General features: G+C 42.4%; 1 protein-coding gene across 2 annotated transcripts in view; it reads left to right on the top strand.

The window, feature by feature from the left end:
- LOC141265647 (cadherin-7) overlaps positions 1-23,703 on the top strand; it is a 471,557-nt gene that overhangs the window by 302,566 nt on the left and 145,288 nt on the right. For both annotated transcript variants that reach the window (XM_073678971.1, XM_073678972.1), the window contains exons 3-4: positions 20,958-21,252; positions 22,278-22,397. In XM_073678971.1, coding sequence (XP_073535072.1) covers positions 20,958-21,252; positions 22,278-22,397 — 415 coding nt within the window. The remainder of the gene's footprint in view (positions 1-20,957; positions 21,253-22,277; positions 22,398-23,703) is intronic.

Raw genomic sequence — 23,703 nt, 5'->3', positions numbered from 1 at the left:
ACAATAAAGAATTGTGTGTTTATTTCAATTAAAGGACTTTTTTCTGGGTGTTGTGTTTTTTTTTTTAATACTTTACTAGAAATTCATGGCGGTCATGTCTAATACTGGCGTGACCCCATGAATTTTGGGCTTGGGGCCAGCTGATAATACCAAGCTGGCCCTAACCCCTTTATTACCCAGTGAGCCACCGCACCAGGGCCCTGGATGAGTTGGGTACAGCGCCAGAAGATGGCGCTTCTATGAACGCGCCATTTTCCGGGGTGGCTGCGGACTGCAATTTGCAGCGGGGGGGGGGCCCAGAAAGCTTGGGCCTCCCTGCGCTGCAGATTCCAGCCCCCAGCTGCCTAGTTGTACCTGGCTGGACACAAAAATAGGGCGAAGCCCCACGTATTTTTTTTTTAATTATTTCATGAAATTCATGAAATAATTAAGAAAAAAAGGCCTTCCCTATATTGTTGTGTCCGGCCAGGTACAAATAGTCAGCTGGTGGTTGGGGGCAGCCCGTTCCTGCCTGCTGTACCTGGCTGGACACAAGTATAGTGCGAAGCCCCACTTCAATTTTTTTTAATTATTTCATGAAATTCATGAAATAATTAAGAAAAAAAGGCCTTCCCTATATTGTTGTGTCCGGCCAGGTACAAATAGGCAGCTGGTGGTTGGGGGCAGCCCATTCCTGCCTGCTGTACCTGGCTGGACACAAATATAGTGCGAAGCCCCACTTCAATTTTTTTAAATTATTTCAGGAAATTCATGAAATAATTAAAAAAAAATTGACGTGGGGCTTCGCACTATATTTGTGTCCAGTCAGGTGCAGCAGGCAGGAACGGGCTGCCCCCAACCACCAGCTGCCTATTTGTACCTGGCCGGACACAACAATATAGGGAAGCCCTTTTTTTCTTAATTATTTCATGAAATAATTTAAAGAAAATTGACGTGGGGCTTCGCCCTGTTTTTGTGTCCAGCCAGGTACAACTAGGCAGCTGGGGGCTGGAATCCGCAGCGCAGGGAGGCCCAAGCTTTCTGGGCCACCCCCGCTGCAAATTGCAGTCCGCAGCCACCCCGGAAAATGGCGCGTTCATAGAAGCGCCATCTTCTGGCGCTGTACCCAACTCATCCAGGGCCCTGATGCGGTGGCTCACTGGGTAATAAAGGGGTTAGGGCCAGCTTGGCATTATCAGCTGGCCCTAAGCCCAAAATTCATGGGGTCACGCCAATATTAGACATGACCACCATGAATTTCTAGTAAAGTATTTAAAAAAAACACAACACCCAGAAAAAAGTCCTTTAATTGAAATAAACACACAATTCTTTATTGTTCTAAATTAAACCATACTTACCATCACGCCCATTCCATCTGAAGCCAACGATCTCCTGCAATAAAAGAAAAATAATAAAGCAACATCATCCTTACCTTTCCATGGTTCCCATGACAGCTTCAGCTCTGCTACATCGAGATGACAGGCTGGACCGCAGCAGAACGCCGCCATCCAGCCTGTCATCCCGCAGACACTGAGAAGCGCAGGCTTGCTTGCGCTCCTCAGTGTCTCTCTGTGAGGGCATCCAGATGAGCCGAGTTAATGTCCAATGAACTCGGCTCACCTCATGCACGTCACTGACAGCGTGGGAAAATTCTCCTGCACTCAGCGCTTCAGCGTGGGAGAATTCTCACACTGAAGCGCTGAGTGCAGGAGAATTCTCCCACGCTGTCAGTGACGTGCAGGAGGTGAGCTGAGTTCATTGGACATGAGCTCACCTTATGCACGTCACTGACATCGTGGGAAAATTCTCCTGCACTCAGCGCTTCAGCGTGGGAGAATTCTCACGCTGAAGCGCTGAGTGCAGGAGAATTCTCCCACGCTGTCAGTGACTTGCAGGAGGTGAGCTGAGTTCATTGGACATGAGCTCACCTTATGCACGTCACTGACAGTGTGGGAGAATTCTCCTGCACTCAGCGCTTCAGCGTGAGAATTTTCCCACGCTGTCAGTGACGTGCATGAGGTGCGCCGAGTTCATTAGACATGAACTCGTCTCATCTTTATGCCGTCACAGCCAAACACTGCAGAGCGCAAGCATGCCTGCGCTTCTCAGTGTCTGCGGGATGACAGGCTGGATGGCAGCGTTCTGCTGCGGTCCAGCCTGTCATCTCGATGTAGCAGAGCTGGAGCTGTCGTGGGAACCATGGAAAGGTAAGGATGATGTTGCTTTATTATTTTTCTTTTATTGCAGGAGATCGTTGGCTTCAGCTGGAATGGGCGTGACAGTAAGTATGGTTTAATTTAGAACAATTAAGGATTGTGTCTTTATTTCAATTAAAGGACTTTATTCTGGGTGTTTGTGTTTTCTTTTAACTTTGACTATGGGGTTAGTAATGGGGGTGTCTTATAGACGCCTCTCCATTACTAACCTGGGCTTGATGTCAGCTGGCATTATAAGCTGACATCAACCCCAGCCCTATTACCCCCTGCCACCGCTACAGGGCAGCGTGGAAGAGCGAGGCTAAGTGCCAGAATTGGCGCATCCTATGAATGCGCCATTTCTGGGGCGGCTGACGGCTGGTGTTTCTAGCCTGGGAGGGGGCCAATATTCATGGCTCCCTTCCTGGGCTATTAATATCAGCCCCCAGCTGTCTGCCTAGCCTTTGCTAGCTATTAAATTAGGGGGGACCCCACGTCATTTTTTTTGGGGGGGTCCCCCATTTTAATAGCTAGTAAAGGCTATGTATTCAGCTGGGGGCTGATATTAGTAGCCTGGGAAGCTCCGTGGGTATTACCCCCTTCCCAGACTTCAAACATCTGCCCCAGCCGTCTGCTTAACCTCCGCTAGAGACTAAAATTAAGGGGAACCCCACGCCAATTTTTTTTAATAATAAATCCTTTATTTTAATACTAAATGACAAGTACAGTAACCAACACTATCACTGTACTTCATATATATGTGACTGACATGTTTCTATCTATCTAATCTATGTGTGAAGCTCTATTCTGTCTGTTATAAATTGTCGGGTACAGATGCTGAATTGCCGGCCGGCTTTTTTAAAGAGACGGTGCATGAAAACACTATTATATTTTTTAATAAATCCTTTACACTAAATGACAAGTACAGTAAGCAACATTGTCACTGTACTTCATATATATGTGACTGACATGTTTCTATCTATCTAATCTATGTGTGAGGCTCTATTCTTTCTATTCTAAATTGTCGGGTACCGGTGTATGCCGCTGCTGAATTGCCGGCTGGCTTTTTTAAAGAAAGCGTCTTCTGAGCAGTTTGTCAGCTTTTGGACACCTTTGAAGGTGTTTTCTATGTGTTTCTATGTGTTTTTGTTTGCCTGCCATTGGTTTTAACGGTGTTCGACGGTGTTCTAAGGTGTTCGACGAACAGTTCGACGAACAGTTCCTCGAACATCCCGGTGTTCGACGAACCGAACCGAACCCGAACACTACGGGGGTGGCTCAACACTACCAATGACCTTCTGACAGCAAAACACAATGGTGACCACTCTTTGCTCATTCTTCTTGACCTCTCTGCAGCCTTTGACACCGTTGACCACCACCTCCTACTCTCTATGCTTCACTCAATCGGCATAAAGGACACTGCTCTCTCCTGGTTCTCCTCCTACCTATCTGACCGCTCTTTCAGTGTATCGTTCACTGGCTCCACTTCTTCCCCTCTTCCTCTCACTATTGGGGTTCCTCAGGGTTCAGTCCTTGGCCCTCTTCTCTTCTCTCTCTACACAGCCCCAATTGGACAGACAATCAGCAAATTTGGTTTGCAGTATCATCTTTATGCTGATGACACACAACTATACACCTCATCCCCTGACCTTACCCCTGCTGTACTACAGAACACCAGTGACTGTCTGGCCGCAGTTTCTAAAATCATGTCCGCTCTCTATCTGAAACTCAACCTCTCAAAAACTGAACTTCTTCTCTTCCCGCCGTCCACTCACCTCTCTAAATCTGACATCTCTCTCTCAGTGTGTGGCACCACAATAAGGCCGAGCAAGCAGGCGCGTTGCTTGGGCGTTGTGTTTGACACCAATCTCTCCTTCACCCTCCACATACAATCTCTTGCCCGCTCTTGTCGCTTGCACCTGAAGAACATCTCTAGAATCCGCCCCTTTCTCACCTTGGAAACAACAAAAACCCTCACTGTTGCCCTGATCCACTCCCGCCTTGACTACTGCAACTCTCTCTTAATTGGCCTCCCCCTCACTCGACTTTCCCCCCTCCAGTCCATCCTTAATGCTGCAGCCAGGGTCATCTATCTGGCTAATCGTTACTCAGACGCTTCCGCTCTGTGCCAGTCATTCCACTGGCTGCCCATGAATTATAGGATCCGATTTAAATTGCTTGTTCTCACCCACAAAGCTCTCCACAGTGTGGCACCCTCCTACATCTCTTCCCTCATCTCTGTTTATCGGCCTACCCGTTTTCTACGCTCTGCAAGCGACTTTCGACTAACATCCGCACTAATCCGTACCTCCCACTCCCGGCTTCAAGACTTCTCCCGAGCTGCACCTATTCTTTGGAATGCTCTACCCCAAGAAATTAGGATGAACCACAATTTACACAGTTTTAGGCGCTCCCTAAAAACACATCTGTTTAGGGTGGCATATCACGTTCCCTAATCAAAGTCCTTTTATATTCTCATAGCCCATTCCTTATTTCTCCAAACATAAGTCTCCACCCAACCAAAAAGCACTAGATACTGGCTGGTGATAAGCTCATGCCGCCTCTATCTATCCCTCATCCCCTCAAGATGGCAGGACCATCCTTGTAAATAAGCCATTGTACTTTGTGTCACCCCCACCTCATTGTAGATTGTAAGCTCTTAGGAGCAGGGTCGTCATTATTTTTGCTGTAATTATTGTATTATCTTTAGCTATGTTACTTTTGACTGTTGTACATGAACCTGTGAATTGTTAAGCGCTGCGGAATATGTTGGCGCTATATAAATAAAGATTATTATTATTATTATTATTCTTATTATATATATATATATATATATATATATATATATCAGTACAGACCAAAAATTTGGACACACCTTCTCATTTAAAGATTTTTCTGTATTTTCATGACTATGAAAATTGTACATTCACACTGAAGGCATCAAAACTATGAATTAACACATGTGCAATTTTATACTTAACAAAAAAGTGTGAAACAACTGAAAATATGTCTTATATTCTAGGTTCTTCAAAGTAGCCACCTTTTGCTTTGATGACTGCTTTGCACACTCTTGGCATTCTCTTGATGAGCTTCAAGAGGTAGTCACCGGAAATGGTTTTCACTTCACAGCTGTGCCCTGTCAGGTTTAATAAGTGGGATTTCTTGGCTTATAAATGGGTTTGGGACCATCAGTTGTGTTGTTCAGAAGTCAGGTGGATGCACAGCTGATAGTCCTACTGAATAGAATGTTAGAATTTGTATTATGGCAAGAAAAAAGCAGCTAAGTAAAGAAAAACGAGTGGCCATCATTACTTTAAGAAATGAAGGTCAGTCAGTCCGAAAAATTGGGCAAACTTTGAAAGTGTCCCCAAGTGCATTTGCAAAAACCATCAAGCGCTACAAAGAAACTGGCTCACATGAGGACCGCCCCAGGAAAGGAAGACCAAGAGTCACCTCTGCTTCTGAGGATAAGTTTATCCGAGTCACCAGCCTCAGAAATCGCAGGTTAACAGCAGCTCATATTAGCGACCAGGTCAATGCCACACAGAGTTCTAGCAGCAGACTCATCTCTACAACAACTGTTAAGAGGAGACTTTGTGCAGCAGGCCTTCATGGTAAAATAGCTGCTAGGAAACCACTGCTAAGGACAGGCAACAAGCAGAAGAGACTTGTTTGGGCTAAAGAACACAAGGAATGGACATTAGACCAGTGGAAATCTGTGCTTTGGTCTGATAAGTCCAAATTTGAGATCTTTGGTTCCAAGCACCGTGTCTTTATGTGACGCAGAAAAGATGAATGGATGGACTCTACATGCCTGGTTCCCACCGTGAAGCATGGAGGAGGAGGTGTGATGGTGTGGGGGTGCTTTTTTGATGACAATGTTGGGGATTTATTCAAAATTGAAGGCATACTGAACCAGCATGGCTACCTCAGCATTTTGCATCGCCATGCTATTCCATCCGGTTTGCGTTTAGTTGGACCATCATTTATTTTTCAACAGGACAATGACCCCAAACACACCTCCAGGCTGTGTAAGGGCTATTTGACCAAGAAGGCGAGTGATGGGGTGCTAAGCCTGATGACCTGGCCTCCACAGTCACCAGACCTGAACCAAATCGAGATGGTTTGGGGTGAGCCTGACCGCAGAGTGAAGGCAAAAGGGCCAACAAGTGCTAAGCATCTCTGGGAACTCCTTCAAGATTGTTGGAAGACCATTTCCGGTGACCACCTCTTGAAGCTCATCAAGAGAATGCCAAGAGTGTGCAAAGCAGTCATCAAAGCAAAAGGTGGCTACTTTGAAGAACCTAGAATATAAGACATATTTTCAGTTGTTTCACACTTTTTTGTTAAGTTTATAATTCCACATGTGTTAATTCATAGTTTTGATGCCTTCAGTGTGAATCTACAATTTTCCTAGTCATGAAAATACAGAAAAATCTTTAAATGAGAAGGTGTGTCCAAACTTTTGGTTTGTACTGTATATCAAACATTTCCTATTATTTAAGTGATACAATTTACTGGGTGACTGAAAAACATCAAGATTATGTAACTACTTAGATGTCTTTATCAGATACAAAATCTATAAAAATTTGAAAACAAAAAAAAAACAAAGCAAAAGGGAAGGGCGAGAGCTGACAGCTCTGTGAGATGAGATATGGAAGTGTTTGTGATGATACTGTAGTTCTACAGTATTTGCATGAGATCAAGGAGGAGAAGAGGTCACTTTCTTTTCTTTCCTGCATGATTTTACCTGAGTATGATTTGGTCAACTTCATGCAAGAGAAGGAGTACACACCCCAGAGACTAATCTTTGGTAACACCCAGTTGAACTATAACATAAATTATGACCTAAACTTTACAAGCTAATATCTCTGCAATGGGGAGAAGTTAAACAATTAAACTTACATTTTGCTCAGCTCCTCTGACACTATTACATGATAGGGCCAATTTAACATGCTCAAGCTGGTAAAAGGTCCTCTTTAAGAAGATAAAGTTTAGATCTCTTTTATACTACTTGACCTAACACAAACTGGCTACTCCTGGTGAAAGTGCTCTTTATTAATGTGCTATTGATCATATATATCTTTGCTAATGATTTACAGGCTTCCACACTCAGATCTCTTTTACTGACTATCAGGAGATGGACATATGATATGTAGCGATGAGCGAGTCTATTCGTTACTATTTGCATGAATAGTACGGTATTCAGGTTAATCGTTATTCGACGAGTATTTGTGTACTCGCCTCGCTATATTCGGTTGTCCCTCCCTGCTGTTTTCAGACATCTTGATTGTGGCATTACTGTGATTGGCTTGCCGCCCAGTGTCATAGAGTTTATTTAAGCCCTGCTGCCGCCATTTTGTGCACATTGCGTCTGGAGCCTGCGTTCTGTAAGCATAGGGAGAGATCGCTGAGCTGCTAGGGAGAGTGTTTAGGCCTCTTGATCAAACAAAAACCCTTGTAAGGGCTACCTGCAGTGTGTACTAGTTCTGTGTTTAAAGGAGCCGCTCACTAGCTCCATAATACCACCAAAAAATAGCTCTTTTCAGAGCTGAAGACTCACAACAAAGTCAGAATACAGGGGAGAGCTTGTGTATTAGCTATGGAGAGGTTAAAGTGTTCTTCCAGTGTCCATCTTAAAACAGCTCTTGTCAGAGGTAAAGCAATATTTTTCCTGCACACACAGAATTAGCATTTTGTGCTGGCTTTTTTTTTTTTTTTAGCACTGGTCTGTTTTCCCCGCTGTTTTAGGGGTCAGAGGCAGAGCCTGCCTTCTGTCCATATTAGTGTACGTAAAAAATCTTTGACTGCCCTGCACAAAGCAGTAGTCCAAACATTTCCAACTGCCTGCTCCAAACAAGCACCAGGCCATTTTAGCCACTATTTTGGGGTGTCAGCCTGCCTTCTGTCCATATTAGTCTACGTAAAAAATCTTTGATTGCCCTGCACAAAGCAGTAGTTCTAACATTTCCTACTGCCTGCTACAAAGCAATCACCAGGCCATTTTAACCACTATTTTGGAAACCACCATCCCAAGGGCCACCAATCACAAATAGTAGTTAGGCTGGAGTAGGAATACTGTCCTGGTTTGTCCACTGCACAATCTACGTAGTGTTTGTAAAAATTAGCCCTATGGGCTGAGTGATGGTTGACGCAGGAAGCCACCATCCCAAGGGCCTCCAATCACAAATAGTAGTTAGGCAAGATTAGAAATACTGTCCTGGTTTGTCCACTGCACAATCTGCGAAGGGTTTGTAATAATTAGCTCTATCGGCTGAGTTATGGTTGACGCAGGAAGGAAACGGGTTCTTATGGGAAGGGGGTGACGTTAACAGCAGTAGCACGAAGCAGCATTTTTTGGTGAATTTAGGATGGCTTGCTCTCATCTGGAGGGATTACAAACTGTGGAGATATCCAGTCCTTGTTGAATTTTAATCAGAGTAAGTCTGTCTGCATTTTCCCTGGAGAGGCGTGTGCGCCTATCAGTGATGATTGCCCCAGCGGAACGGAAAACACGCTCAGACACCACACTAGCAGCCGGGCAGGCCAGCTCCTCCAAGGCATATAAAGAGAGGTCAGGCCAAGTGTTCAGCCTAGACACTCAATCATTAAAGGGAACTGAAGCATCAGAAAGGACACACGTATGGTCACTTATGTACCCCTTGACCATGTTCTGCAACTTATCTCTCCTTGGCATTGTTACAGGCACAGATAGCCTTTACTGTTGCGCTGGTCTATTGAAAATTACCCAATTTGTGCACATTTTCCCCCCACCTCTGCTGGAGCTGATATTCTTGTCTATCCCCATTATCCCTTGGTGTTGAAAAGAGCTGGTACCTCTGCCACCAGCATTGTCTGAGGGTGATGTTTTCAGCAACAGATCTACAACACCCTCTTGAACAATTCAATTGTAAAACTCTTTGTTGACTCCAAAAGGAGGGAAGGAAATTTCTTCTTGTACCGTGGATCGAGAAAGGTGGCCAACAGTATAGGTCTCTCTTGTCACCTGCACCTTAAAAACAACTCCAGAATCCGACCTTTTCTCACTTTTGAAACTGCTAAAACTCTTATTGTCAGTCTTATTCACTCTTGTCTGGACTATTGCAATTCTCTTCTGATTGGTCTACCTCTTACCAAACTTTTTTCACTTCAATCCATCTTGAATGCTGCAGCCAGGGTCGTATTTCTGTCCAGCCACTTCACTGATGCCTCCACTGTGCCAGTCATTACACTGGTTGCCCATTCGCTACAAGGTCCAATGGAAACTCATCGCTCTCACCCACAAAGCTCTCAACAGTTCTGCACCACCTTATATCTCCTCTCTCATCTCTGTCTATTGCCCCACATGTGTCCTCCATTCCACAAATGACCTAAGACTAACATCCCCCATAATCAGAACCTCACACCTCCATCTCCAAGACTTCTTTCATGCTGCACCAGTTCTCTGGAATTCTCTACCCCAGACGATCCGACTGATGCCTTGCCACCACGTTTTCAAGCGCGCTTTAAAAACCCATCTCTTTAAACAAGCCTACCACCTCAACTACTTAGTAAACTAACTTTCCCCTGTTCCCTCCTTCTAAATATTATTCTGAATCTACACCCTACTATTCATCTGTCTCCACACCCTCCATGCACATGATAACTACACTCAATACTTGATTATTGCACTTAAACATACTGGATGATGACCGGATCATCCAGTCTTATATGAAAATCCCTACTTATTTTAATTGCCTGACCTGAAATAACAAGCACTTTTCACCTATTGTGTCCACCCATTGTCTTGTTGAATGTAAGCTTGCGAGCAGGGACATAATTGTAAAGTGCTGCGGAATATGTTGGCACTATATAAATAAAAATTATTTTTATTATTACTGTTGGATAAAATGTGTATTACGCGAGGGTCTTGCCACAGACACTAATATGAATGGTGCCTTGTGGGTAAGCTGCAAAAAGGCAAATGTTCTGTGTCCCCAACAGTAGAAACAGTACACAGCCTCTCCTCTTGCTGACTTCCCTCCTCCTCCTCCACCTCCTCCTCTCAAGCCCATCCAGGCTGGACAGACATGAAGCTTGGGTTGGGTGTCCCCTCTGTAGCATTACGAGTCCCCTCGGTAGCACAGAAAAACAAGTCCTCTCCCTCCTCATCTTCCTCCTCATCACCCAATGTTGTCTCAGAATATTGGCTAGGCTGGGTACTTTGACCCATTGGGAAATCTGTCTCAATACCAACATGCTGGGCACTCAAAGCTTCCTCTTTGAGATTATGCAGTGGGATATCAGCGGGGTGGTTACGCTAATAATAGCCTGGTCACCGCTCACAAGGTTGGTGCAGTACTCAAAGTTCTCAAGAACCTCACAAATGTCAGTGATCCACACCCACTCGACAGTTGTTATGTGTGGTGGCTGACTCTCAGTTTGACCGGCATGCTTAAACTGGTATTCAGCTCTTGCCCTCTGCTGTTGACTAATCCTTGCCAACATATGATAGGTGGAGTTCCACCGCGTGGGCAGGTCGCAAATGAGTCAGTGACTTGGCAAATTCAAGCGCTTTTGCAGTGCTGTAAAAGCAGCAAAAGCAGTAGAGGAATGGTGGAAATGGGCGCTAAAACGGCACACCTTCTCAAGTAGGTACGACAAGTCACGGAAAGTATTCAGAAATTTCTAAACAACTAGGTTCAGCACGTGAGCCATGCATGGCTTGTGTAAAAGCTTGCCGACCTTTAAAGCCACCACCAGGTTACGACCACACCAGGTTAGAGGTGCAGCGGGGAGAGACACTTATTGGTCTGTTGTTTTAAAGCTTGCCACAGCTCTGTTGCAGTGTGTGCTTTCTGACTTAACAGATCAGCTTCAGCAGAGCGTCTTGCCACTTTGCCAATGCGCTGCTGCACATGTCCCAGCTTGGCAGTGATGGGGAGGGTAATTCAGTAGAGGATGAGGAGCTGGAGAAGGGGAGAGAGGAAGTGGAATATGAAGAGGTGGAAACCCTGACAGAAGTTGGGCCCTCTATTCTTAGCGTGGGTGGGATGTATGATGTTCCAGTTTGCGCCTTTGTCCCACCCTCCACCAGGTTCCCCCAGTGTGCCATGACAGAAATGTATCTTCCCTGTACACAACAATTTGTCCAGGTGTCTGTTGTTAGGTGGACCTTCCAGGTTACGGCGTTGGTGAGAGAACGGTTCAGATTGTTTAACACTTGCTTGTGTAACGCAGGGATTGCACACCGGGCAAAATAGTGGCGGCTGGGAACACTGTATCATGTGGCAGCCACAGCCAAGAGATCACAGAAGAATGTGGTCCGACAAGCCTAAACGGCAACATCTCCACAGGTAGCAATTTGGCATTGTGCGAGTTTAGTATTTGTGCCTGTGGGTGCGTGGCTGTATAATTACGCTTTCTTTCCAAGCTCTCAGGCACGGACAATTGGACGCTTTGCTGGTGACGCGCCCCCTGGGCCATATTCTTTAGGGGAATACCCGGAGCCGGATCAGATGGGGGTTGTAGTCTTCCGAGTGGCTGTGACCCGGTCCGTGCCCAGGGTGTCAAACTCAGTTGTATGTGGCAGTCCTACTGATGTTATTAAGTTCTTAATGTCGACTACGCCACCCGTTGTATTGCGGTCACTATGGCCGCCGCTGCAGCAGGGTCCGCTGAGGCTGATGGTGTAGGTGCAGCTTTTTATGGTATAACCCCCAACGGGTGGGGTATAGCCTCAGGGGGTCAGGTGCAGAGGATGGGGGTTGTGGTGGTGCAGCATAGATGTTAAAGGAAGACAGAGTCGGGTTATGCAGTTAAGGGTATTTACTCACTGCTGATGTTCCGGTCACTCCAGCTTCAAGTGACCTCCCGAGCCGTGCTGCATCCACCAGGTCCTGGATCCAGCCAACCCCCAAGCGAGTCCGGAGCGTGACCCTGAGCTCTCCTTCTGTCCTTTCTCTGGCCGTCCCCACTAGTGATCCACCCAGGTCCAGCTCCCTCGGGCCTTCTGTTGGGAGACCCTTGGCCTTGGGTTCCCTGACCCTCCACGTGGTATGCCTTCGGGGTGGATGTGGTGGGTGGCCGTGGCAGACGCTGCCCACGGCCTCCGGTCTCTGGCTGGGGTGTGTTTTTGCCCCCACCAGCTTGGGTTCCGGTACCCTGATGCCGACTCTTCACCCGTGGATTGGATTTGGGGTCTCAGAGTCCTCTCTTCTGTTTCCCCCTCTGGGTCTCTCTTGCTTTCTCCTCTCTCACTCTGGCTCAGGCTTCTCTGCTCTGCTCTTCTGCTCTCCAACAGACTCTTTGCAAAAGGCTGACTCACTCCTCCTCTACAGCAGACTGACCCTGTTCTTAGTTGGTGCCCACCTTATATACACCCTCTATGTGTGAGCTCAGGTGACCAGCACCCAATGAGCTCCTATCTTTACCCAGGCTGCTCCCCCTATCTGCCCCTACACTACTTGGGATGTACCACCCCCCTCCCACTCCAGCCAGGAACAGACTCGGTCGTACCTGCACATTTCTAAGTGGGAGTACCGTCGGCCTGCTCCTCGGAAATGGGATGTATGTAGTGCATGCAGCCTACCGAGCTCAGTTCCACACTCCATCCTTACCCGGGAGTGGAATATCACACCTCTGGGTTGAGGTGCAATACCCCTGTAGCAGCTGAATCCTCAGGGTGCTACACTGGCACAAGGAAGTGGATGTGGTTGATATTTATTGAGTGTGAGCAACCTCAGCTTGTGGGCAGGAGGTATGAGCGCCTGCTTCTTGAACAGCAGATTCTGAAGGACATAGCCCAGGTAACATAGCATAAGTCTCCACCGAACCCAAAAGAACTACAGATACTGTCTGGTGATGAGCTCATGCAGACTTTATCTATCCCTCATCCCCTCAAGATGGCTGGGCCATCATTGTAAATAAGCTCCTGTCCTTGGTGTCTCCCCCACCTCATTGTTAATCGCAGGCTCTTACAAGCAGGCTCATCATTATTTTTGCTTTAATTATTGTATTATCTTTAGCTATGTTACTTATGACTGTTGAATATGAACCTCTGAATTGTAAAGCACTGTGGAATAGGTTGGCACTATATAAATAAAGAGTATTATTATTGGTTTGACCCGCAGATGCAGATTTGGTACCCTGGTGTTCCACCCACCTACTGGGGTGCTTGGCTGCCATGTGGTTTCTCATACTGATGGTGCTCAGGTTGCCTTTGTCCTGGCCTCTTCTCAATTTGATATGGCAGATGCTACAGACAACAATGTTTTTCTCTGAAGGACTTTCAGAAAAAAAAACTCCACACAGCAGCTGTACACCCCCTAGCCCTGATTTGGTGCCCAGCGGGGGTGCTCTTGGGAACAGTTTACCCAGTTCTCACTCTGGGCAAACCACAACCCCTTTGTGCCTGTGTTGGTGCTACATATCCATCTTCTTCTGTGTTGCTGTCATGGCTATGCGTGCCAATGATCCAGGTCGGATCAGTGGACTCATCATCTACCATCTCGTCTTCTATCTCATCCTCCTTCCCAGTTGACAATGTAGGCTGACCTGATGTCAGCTGTGTCTCATCATCATCAGCCTCCACCTCTGGAGACAGTAAATGACGTTCCTCCAAGTGGCTTTCTTCTGGCCGTAGGTCCTCAAATACTTGAGCATCAACGCATGGCACCTCCTCTTGTCTCTCTTCAATGCTGCACGGTGATAGACGAGAGCCAACTAAAGGATACGTACCAAACAGATCCTCGGAGTGGCCAAGCTTGGGGTCATATGTCTCCTGTGACTGATAATGGCGAGAGGAATGAGAACCAGCTTCAGGATTGGAAGGGCCAGCCTTCTGTGTATACACAGTAGACTATGTGGTCATTGGAAGATTTGTTGCTGCTTGACAAATGCATAGAGGCCTTGTCTGCTATCCAAGACAGAATCTGCTCTCAGTCTTCTGGCTTCCACACACGTTTACGTTCCAGACCGGGAACTTTTTCCAGGAACATAATGGATGCATCAAGCTTCTTCTGACCTGACACAGACTGAGTGCCTTCTCTCGCACCACTTACAACACCACGTCCACGTCCCTTAGCAACAGGCTTTTTGGCATTTTGGGTTTTGTTGACAGATTTTCAGATGTTGATGGCACAAGCCAAGCTAGCTGTCACAGGCACAGCCAAAATAGTGAGTCAACCATGACACAGCCCATAAGGCTAATTTCAACAAATCCTATACACATTATGCAGTGGACAAACCAGGACAGTATTCCTACTCCAGCCTAACTACTATTTGTGATTGGAGTCCCTTGGGATGGTGGCTTCCTGCATCAAACATGACTCAGACAATAGGGCTAATTTTCACAAACCCTATGCACATTGTGCAGTGGACAAATCTGGAATGTATAGCAGTCCTACCAAACTAATATTTGTCGCTGGAGGCCCTTGTCACAGGTTGTGCCACATTGTGACTGAGATAGGAGATACATATTCAATAGAAATTTACACTAACTGTTGATGACCGACTGATGGCCCTCTGAAAATTTGAATTGAGGGCCACAACTACTATAGTACTCCATCGTAGATAATGTTTGTCAAGGGAGGCCCCTGTCATGGAATCTTCCTGCACCTATGACACAGCCCCCAGCCCCAGGAGGAATTTTTGGAAATACGATGCACATTCTGCATTATTTTTCCGGTTCACAGAGTTCAGCCATATCTGAGGATTGTAGGCCGCACTCATTGCTACCTTCTAGTACTCCATGTCTCTTGGCCTTTTTCTCTGTAGTCTTTGCCCTAAAATGAGTTAAATAATAGAGTGAGGGCCCTACAATATGAATAAGTGAGGGCACTCTCAAATGTACACAAGAGGGACCTCTAAAATATATGTTACAGGGCCACACAAAGGCTCTCACAAAACTCAGCTTTCCTGCCTACTGCAGGCCCTCTGAACATTTGAATTTAAGGCCGCAATATCACATGGTGGTTGAGGAGGAGGAGGGTCAAGCCCAACACTACAATGGGCACATTGTAAACTGCTATGGAATATGTATTCCACTATCTGAGTGTCAATGATGGAGGGACCGCCCAAATGTCTAAGTAACAGCTGTCCCTTCAAAACACATGTTATAGAGCCACCTGAGGCCTCTCAGGTCAAAGATAAACATACCTATTGATGTGTTCTAGCTGTGCTTGTAAAGTGCTTGGGAATAGCGAACTAAAAGCGATGTATGACAGAGAGACCTACAAAATGTATAAGTCAGGGCCCTCCCAATTGTAAAAGGCGATTGTAAAAAAGCCATAACAGTATGTGTGAACAATGGCTAAATGGGATATTTTTTTGGTGATAAGTGATTATCCAGGAAAAACTGTTTCTTAACCTTTTTGGCCTGTTAAATGTAATTTAGGTTAGGTTTGGTAGTTGTTCTTGTGTGTCTGAAAAAGTGGCGTAATACTGCAACAAACTTATTCCCAGAAACCATATGTGAGTCAGAAATGCATGCAGGCATATTCTCCAGGCTCTTCACGTTCTGTTTCATCACTTTCCCATCCATTTCAGCCTTTTCCTCAGGCCCCCAGAACCCTCTGTAGGGTCCAGCAGGAAATTACTCGCATTTCCCATTGACTTACATTGTACTCGCTATTCGGAGCAAATATCCAATTATTACAAAGTACTCGTTATGAGTATAGCGATTACGAATATTATGGTACTCGCTCATCACTAATGAAATGCTGTCTTCCTGTACATTAGCTTACCACTCTAGCACAAATGTCTACACAATCAGTGCAGTAAAAGAAATATAGTGAATGAAGAAAAGAACTTGGCAGATTAAAGATCAGTATAGCTTCTGCCTAATACAAACAATCCAAGCAGTCAGAATTAGCAGCATATAACACACTGTTCTCATGTAGCTTCTTATGCAGATTTGTGACATCTGCAATTCTGACATGAGTACAGGAAACTGAGAATAGAAAAAAATGTCATACATCTGCTCTATTCTCCCTTAAGAACTTGCATAGACTAAGTCAATGATTGAGTTGCTGGCAGTCTAAAAGTTAGAAAAGTTCTCAACTTTATTATTTAAAGGAAAGCTATCATCAGAAAGTGACATTTCTTTTAATCAATTTTTTTGTTACAAGTAATTTTTTTAAATATTTGTCCATTTTTTATTTTTTTAATAGCATAATCTTTATTACAAAAAAAACAAAATTGATAATCTTTCAATTTTCACACTGGCCTCTGGGGATTTTGTAGATTCCTTTTAGAAAGCGTTTTCAGCAAAGTTTCTAAAAGGCTGTTTGTACAGACCCACCAGCAGCATGATACGATCACAGATCAGTAAAATTTTACCGGCGGTTGTTTGAATGGCAAACCAAGCACAGGCAAATCAAAGTAAACGATGCGTACTGAGCGATCTCTGCTGTTCTCGGCAGTGAAAGACCTGTTTACATGGGATGATTCACCTATGCAGCATAAAAGATAATTTCACCCGATAAACAAGTGTTTTGCACTTAAACTGCAAGATAGCTGTGAAACGCTTTATTAACAATTCTAGTTAATGATTAAATTACGGTATAAATGCCCCTTAATCGTCGCAGGCTGGATTATAATTAAATTAACCACCTCAATACACAGCTGATAATAAAGTATGCACCATTCACAATATGTGACTTTACAGTTGACCCTGCTTTCCTTCCCTCCACAATGACCCTTGCATGGTCTCATTAGATACATAAAGGGAATCTGTCAGTTGGATCAAACCCCCTAATCCATTTATATGAGCATACAGACCATAGAAAATTTAATAAAACAATACCTTAATATTTGCGATCCGATGTCTTACAGCAGAGTAATCTAAATTTTCTTATATGTAAATGAGCTGATTAGATCTAGAAATGACTGACACTTTGCTCTCATAATCTCACAAAGCTCTACAGTGAGATCAGAACTAACACAGTACAGCAGAAGTGATCTTTGTCTCATTACACACATTTGCAGCAGTTCTTGTCCTCTCATGGTGCTGGCAGCTCTGCTGCAGAGCTCTGCCTGATTGTACAGTAGCTAACACAGTATAGCATAAGTGAATTTTTTCTAAATACAAACATTTGCAGCAGCCCTTTTCATCTCAGTACTGTCAGCTCTTTTACCTGATTATAACTAACACAGTGCAGCAGAGCTTAACCTTGACACATTACAAGCACAGCAAGCACATTTGCAGTTGACTTTTCAAAATACTGACAACTCTGCTGTACTGCCCTTCCCCCACACTGAATGTCTGTAAGATGGAAGCTGAAGCACTGGAAGAGGACAACTGCAAATGTCTTTGGAATGAGACAAAGTTCAATTCTGCTGTACTGTGTTAGCTCTGCTGTACTGTATTACTTCTGATCTCATTGCAGAGCTATGTGTGATTACGATAGCAAAGTGTCACTCATTACATGTCTCACACTGGTAATGACTCCTTTCATTTAATATAAGCTCTGGAGGCAGATTCTTATGCAGACTAGTGTTTGGCCCATAGATCTTAGCAGCTAATTTTAATTAAGAAAAATGTGGACTTTTCTGAAGCTAGACATCGGATTGCAGATATCAAGGTATCATTTTATTCAAGGATGACAGGTATCAAACTGAAAAATCAATGTGGTGCTTCCCAAAAAAATCTTTCAGATGTTTTCATCAAATGGAAGAACTGTTGTTGTGTGTTCACCATGTTTTTTTGTGCTCTTGATTTAATTTTTTATCACCTGAAGAAGGCTATTGTGAAAAATTAGCTGAAACGCGTTGTGCTTTATTGATTGCCTTGAATAAAAAATTATTTTCAAATATATGCTGAAAACATCTGAAAGATTTTTTTGGGACGCACCACATTGATTTTTCAATTGGATACCTGTGATCCTTGTTGTTGCCTTCGGAGAACTGTCCAAATCTCTCCTAATTATCCACCGAGTGCAGCATACCAGTGAAATATAAAAATCTATTACTGGATCTCCCAAATTTTCCTATGACATAATATTTCAATTGAAGCCTCAATATACTGGATACGAGGTGAGCAAAACACTTGGTGAATTGATTCTGTTATCCTTAACAGCTACTCTTTGATTGGCGCCGCTGGTCTCCTTTTTCTCCTTACAGAGAAACCCTTCCTAGTTTTATAGTATCATTTTATTCAGTCATTCTATTACCTGCATGTCCACTTAGACAGATTGGGTGGACTCATCCTACTGACAGGTTATCAAATGCAAACGATAGGGTCAAGGTCTGACCATTGTGGCTACTATTATGTGTTGATTCCTGAAACAAAAGAAAGTTAAAGTCTAAAAAAATCCAATGTAGCTAATGTGAAAATTGCAAGACATCCATTGTATTTTTAATATTAATTGTGATATGTAAAAAGGAAAAAAATGGCAAAAATTTCTAAAAAAAATACATTTAACACATAAACCTGATTTAACTCCTTCCAGATATAAGATGTAATAATACATCTCATGAAAGATTCCTGTGTATGGAGTGGACTATGGAGCTTAGCCTGCACTGTATAAGACAGATGCTGACTGTAATATACACCTGCCATTTGCCTTTAACTGTAAGACTGGAGTGTGTTGTAGTTTAAACGCTTAGTTGCAGTTACTATCTGAAAGCTACATCTGAAGGCCCCCATCCTGCCATATTGGATCTCTTATGAAGCCCAGTCTGTGGATGGACTTCATAGGAAAATGTATTTTTCATTATATGTTGCAATGCCTTGAAATTTTACTATGTCATCAAAATAGGAACAATACTAGTTATAATAACAAGTGTATAAAGAAATACTAACACTGAAATAGTGAAGATGGAATCTATTATAACACGTGTAAACTCAGAATAATAATGTAAACCTATAAAGAAATGAGTTCAAAAGCACTTAAATGAGAAAAGCAACTACATGTTTAAAATTAAAGATATGCGGTTTTATAAACAGAATCACAATGGGAAAAATTATATGGTAGAGATGATCAATATAGGCAATATATTATAATATGTAATATGCAGTGCTAATATTTTATAGGAATGGTAAATGCACAATGATGTGATTGCAAGATATGATATAAGTACAAGCATATACATAAAACACCAGGTTGTATGGTGGATGAGCAAATGTCAGTTTAACATGTATCATACATTACTTGGATAGAAACGTGGATCAGAGTATAAAACGCAAAGCGCATAACTTTAGATCCACAGCCTATCAGAAGAAGATAAAGTGCCTAGTGCAATATTACATAAATATGTTTCTAAATACTAAACATGATTATATAGTAAAAAGTGCAAAAAATGGATCCATATCAGTATGTTCCTGTATCACTGCAATGATGTCAGCCCCTATATTGTAGTATATAGTATATAAGTGCTTGAACAATAGCATTGTCAAGTTTCCTAAGGGGACTAAAAAAAACCTTTTAAAAAATATGAAAACAAAAGGAAAAAATAATTAACCTAATTAGTTAACACTGTAAAGATCAGTCACGGCACCTTGGCAAAAAAAAATTAAATGAGAAGCAATTAAATAATCGCATGTAGCCTAAAATGGTATCAATAAGAATGTCAGTTCCCCATGAAATAACTAAGTCCTCAGACAGCTCCATTAACCAAACATTTAAAAACTTACAGATTTTGAAAAATGGCGATACAAGTAAAAGTTGTTTCTTTTTTTATGAATTTCCGAATTGCTTTTCACCACTGATGTAAAGGAAGTCTATGCAAGTTTGGTATCACCATAGTTATACAGGTCATTTTATAGTAGACTGATTGCCGTAAAAATAAAACCAAAAAAACAAATGTTTTTTTTTATTCTATTTACCACACGTGTAGTTTTTTTCTTATTTCCCAGTACATTGAATAAAATTAATGACACCAATCAAAATTACAACTTGTCCTGCAAAAAATAGGCCCACATATGGCTATATCAATGGAAAAATTAAAAAAAAATATGACACTTGGAAGAAGGATAAAAATAGACAATCAAAAAAAAAATTGCCCAGTTGGGGTTGAAGAGACCATTTTATGATGATAGTTTTCCTTTAAAGCTTTTATTATCACAACTTTTTACATTTGCTTTTAAATATCATTATAGAAATTAAAATTATATAGCTGTACATTGGCTAGGCTACTACAATGCTGCAATTCTGGATATTTTCAATTAATAAATTACCAAGACAATTATAAAGTAACTTAAATTGAGTCAAAATAAAAAAGTATGCTCCAATACAAAATAGAATGTGGGACCATTTAAAACAAATATATTCAGTTTCCTTAGCCTTCTCAATTTGTAGCTTGTGAAGTTACAAGAATGATTCAGTTAAGAAAAGACAAAATGAACAAATGTCCATAACGCAAGATGCAAAGTGCCTTACAATGTTATACATGAAAACATTTCCAATTTGTAGAAAAACAGCATAAATAACTTTATCCTAGATGCTCCTCAGTGACCCTCTGCCACTAGAGGAAATAAATTCTAAAGTATTTACAAGTTATATTTCCTACACAATGAATGTGACAGTGCTTCAAACTCTGTGGTATGAATGTGATTTTCAGCACAGTGTGAAATACAGAGTGCATCCAAATTGTTTATTGGGAGATGTAAAAATTGGTTTGCTTCCCAAAGCATTTGACAGATCTTCATCATATTTTTTCAGTGAACAAGAAACTTTTTTCAGATCATTTTTCCAAACAATAACAAATCATATATTTTCAGCCGAAGACAATTGGATATTTCTTGATTTTTCTCCATGTCACTCTGCCTTTTAACTTAGCAACTCTTTCCTTTTTTTCTAACAGCTTCACTCTGATGTGGACATAGAAGAAAACAGCATCAAATATGTTTTGACGGGTGAAGGGGCTGGTTCCATTTTCAATATTGATGAAAATACTGGAGACATTCATGCAACAAAGAGGTTGGATCGAGAAGAACAAGCTTACTATACTTTAAAAGCACAAGCTATTGACAGGCAAACAAATAGACCGGTTGAGCCTGAATCTGAATTTGTCATTAAAGTGCAAGATATAAATGACAATGAACCAAAATTTCTGGATGGTCCCTATACTGCTGGTATCCCTGAAATGTCTCCTGTTGGTAAGAAAGAGAAAAAAATCTAAACTGTAATAATGGTTTACAGAATAAAAGTATTGTTGTTTTTCTGCTCCTAATATCTTTTATTTTAACCTTTCCATCCATAACAAGCAAAACTTTAGGCCTCCCATGCATTGACTGGTTCACTAGACATACTTCCCGAGAGAATTGTATATACAAACTGAGCAGCATGAAATTGTCAAAGAAAATCTGATTGGACAAGGCTGTGACTTGTCCAATAAACTTCTGACAATTCCACGCAGCACCTTTCATAGTCAATGTTCTCAGTTCCACCTAATTACCAATTCAGTGATACAACAGAATAAAAAACACTGCTTACTGTTAAAGTCAATGCTGTGAAGTTAGGTTCTATGTTATTCCAACTTAGAGATACAGTACCAGTGAATATTTTCAAGAACTGAGCATACACAGCATTAAGCCTACAGTTCTTGTTCCATAAATATAGGCATAATACAATTTGTATGCAAAATTTATTTTGTTTCTTATGTTCTAGTTGCTTTCTTTTATAGACTCATGAATATGTACCATTAAAATGTGATTAATATGCACCTTTCCTCATGCATATGTATTTTGGAGGCAACCATTTTTGCATTCATAGAAATAAAACTTCACCAGAAGCACATTTACTGGAAACTAGATACATTATTAAAGACATAGAAGTCAGTCTTACAACCAGAAATTAATGAATTAACATCTTACTTCTCATGAATATCTAGGACGCAAAATTGCTGTGTTCAATTCCATTTGAATCTCACTTTTTGAAACATGTATCTCAAGTTAAGCTCAGAATTACAAAAGGTTTATGGTTGAATTATTTTGTAAATAATTAAAGTCATTTAATTGGTTTTACAATGTGATTTAAATTAGTTGATATACAGAACATCAATGTACAATTAGTATGTACATATGCCAGTAATGTTTCCAGAATTACAATATTATAAATGCTTCACAATGTAATGCTTTAGATTGATAGCTGCTTAACTGATAGCCAATACTATTTTATTAAGGAACATCGGTGATGCAAGTAACAGCGACAGATGCCGATGATCCTACATATGGAAATAGCGCTCGAGTTATATATAGCATTCTTCAAGGTCAGCCATACTTTTCCGTGGAGCCAAAGACAGGTAAGCAATAATATGTTTACTATGTAATACAGAAGACTTGAACATGAACAAAACAGTTATTAAACTGACTGATAAAGGTATTCATTCAAAGATATGAGTATTGTAAATCATTTTTCTTATATTTCCTAAATAAGCATTAACACATTCCTATCTTCAAAATATTGTCATCTTAGCACCACTCTCACTTCACTGATCCAGACAATGAGACTCTCAAATGCCTTTTTGGAATAGAGTGGTGGCCATACATGCAAGTACAATGCTCTCTTATCTCCAGCAATCCCATTGACAATTAATTGAGTTGTGGTCTGTGTTTGTGGCCACCATTTGATTCCAAAGTGGCATTATAAATGACTATTCTTGAGATCGGTGGGAGTGATCATCAAGTTTTCAACTTTCCATTGGAACCCTTTAATCGATTGCTGGCCACTGCTGTAACAGTATGGTCAAGCATTAGTCTTGCTTGTACTCTTAATATGATTGTGCAGAAAAGGGAGTCAACAGCTGAAATACAAAGCCCTATATTGGTGACGAAGAAAAAGAAGCCATTCAATAGCTTGCTCAATATGCAATGATCGAAATTGATCATATTATACAAGAAAAAAATAGAAGGATACCTCTATGCTGTGTTTTTTTTCTCTCCCTGGGTTCATGGATCCCATTGCAGTGCTGACAGAGCAACTGCGTAGGTTGTCACTGAGAGTGCTTGACATTCAATCTGAGCTTCAGCAGCAATGGCAGCAACTGCAGACTCCTAATGTTGGGGACTCTGCGGGTAGGCCTGTCCAGCTTGAACCCTAAATTACCCTCCCAGACAGATCTTCAGGAGGTAGAGACAAGTTTTTTGTATTCAAGAGAGCTTGTAAATTGTATTTCAAACTTCAACCTTACTCCTCTGGAGATGAGGAGCAGAGAGTGGGGATTGTGATATCACTGTTGCAGGAACATTCTCAATCCTAGTCTTTCTTTTAGCCACAAGTTTCTGTTTGTCTCCAGTCAATAGAAGGATTTTTCGGGGCTCTAGCCCTCATCTATGATGATCCTGACTTAATCTCCTTGGCTGAATCCAAGCTGCGTCACCTTCAGCAGAGGAGTCGGTCAGTGGAGACATATAGCCCCGAATTCCACAGATGGGCAACCGATATCAAATGGAATGACTCGGCTCTTAGAAGCCTGTTTTTTTCAGGGTCTTACAGAAAGGTTGAAAGATGCTTTGGCAGTGTACGCAACCCCGTAGTCCTTGGAGGCTGCTCTGTCGTTGGCAATATGTGTGGATAGACGCTTTCAGGAAAGGAGGGGGAGACCACCT

The sequence above is a fragment of the Phyllobates terribilis genome, unplaced genomic scaffold (assembly GCF_046119375.1).
Source record: "Phyllobates terribilis strain yellow unplaced genomic scaffold, ASM4611937v1 Scaffold_4__5_contigs__length_816908805, whole genome shotgun sequence".
Lineage (NCBI taxonomy): Eukaryota > Metazoa > Chordata > Amphibia > Anura > Dendrobatidae > Phyllobates > Phyllobates terribilis.
Note: the sequence above shows the minus strand (reverse complement) of the source record. Positions and strands in the feature narration are given on the sequence as shown.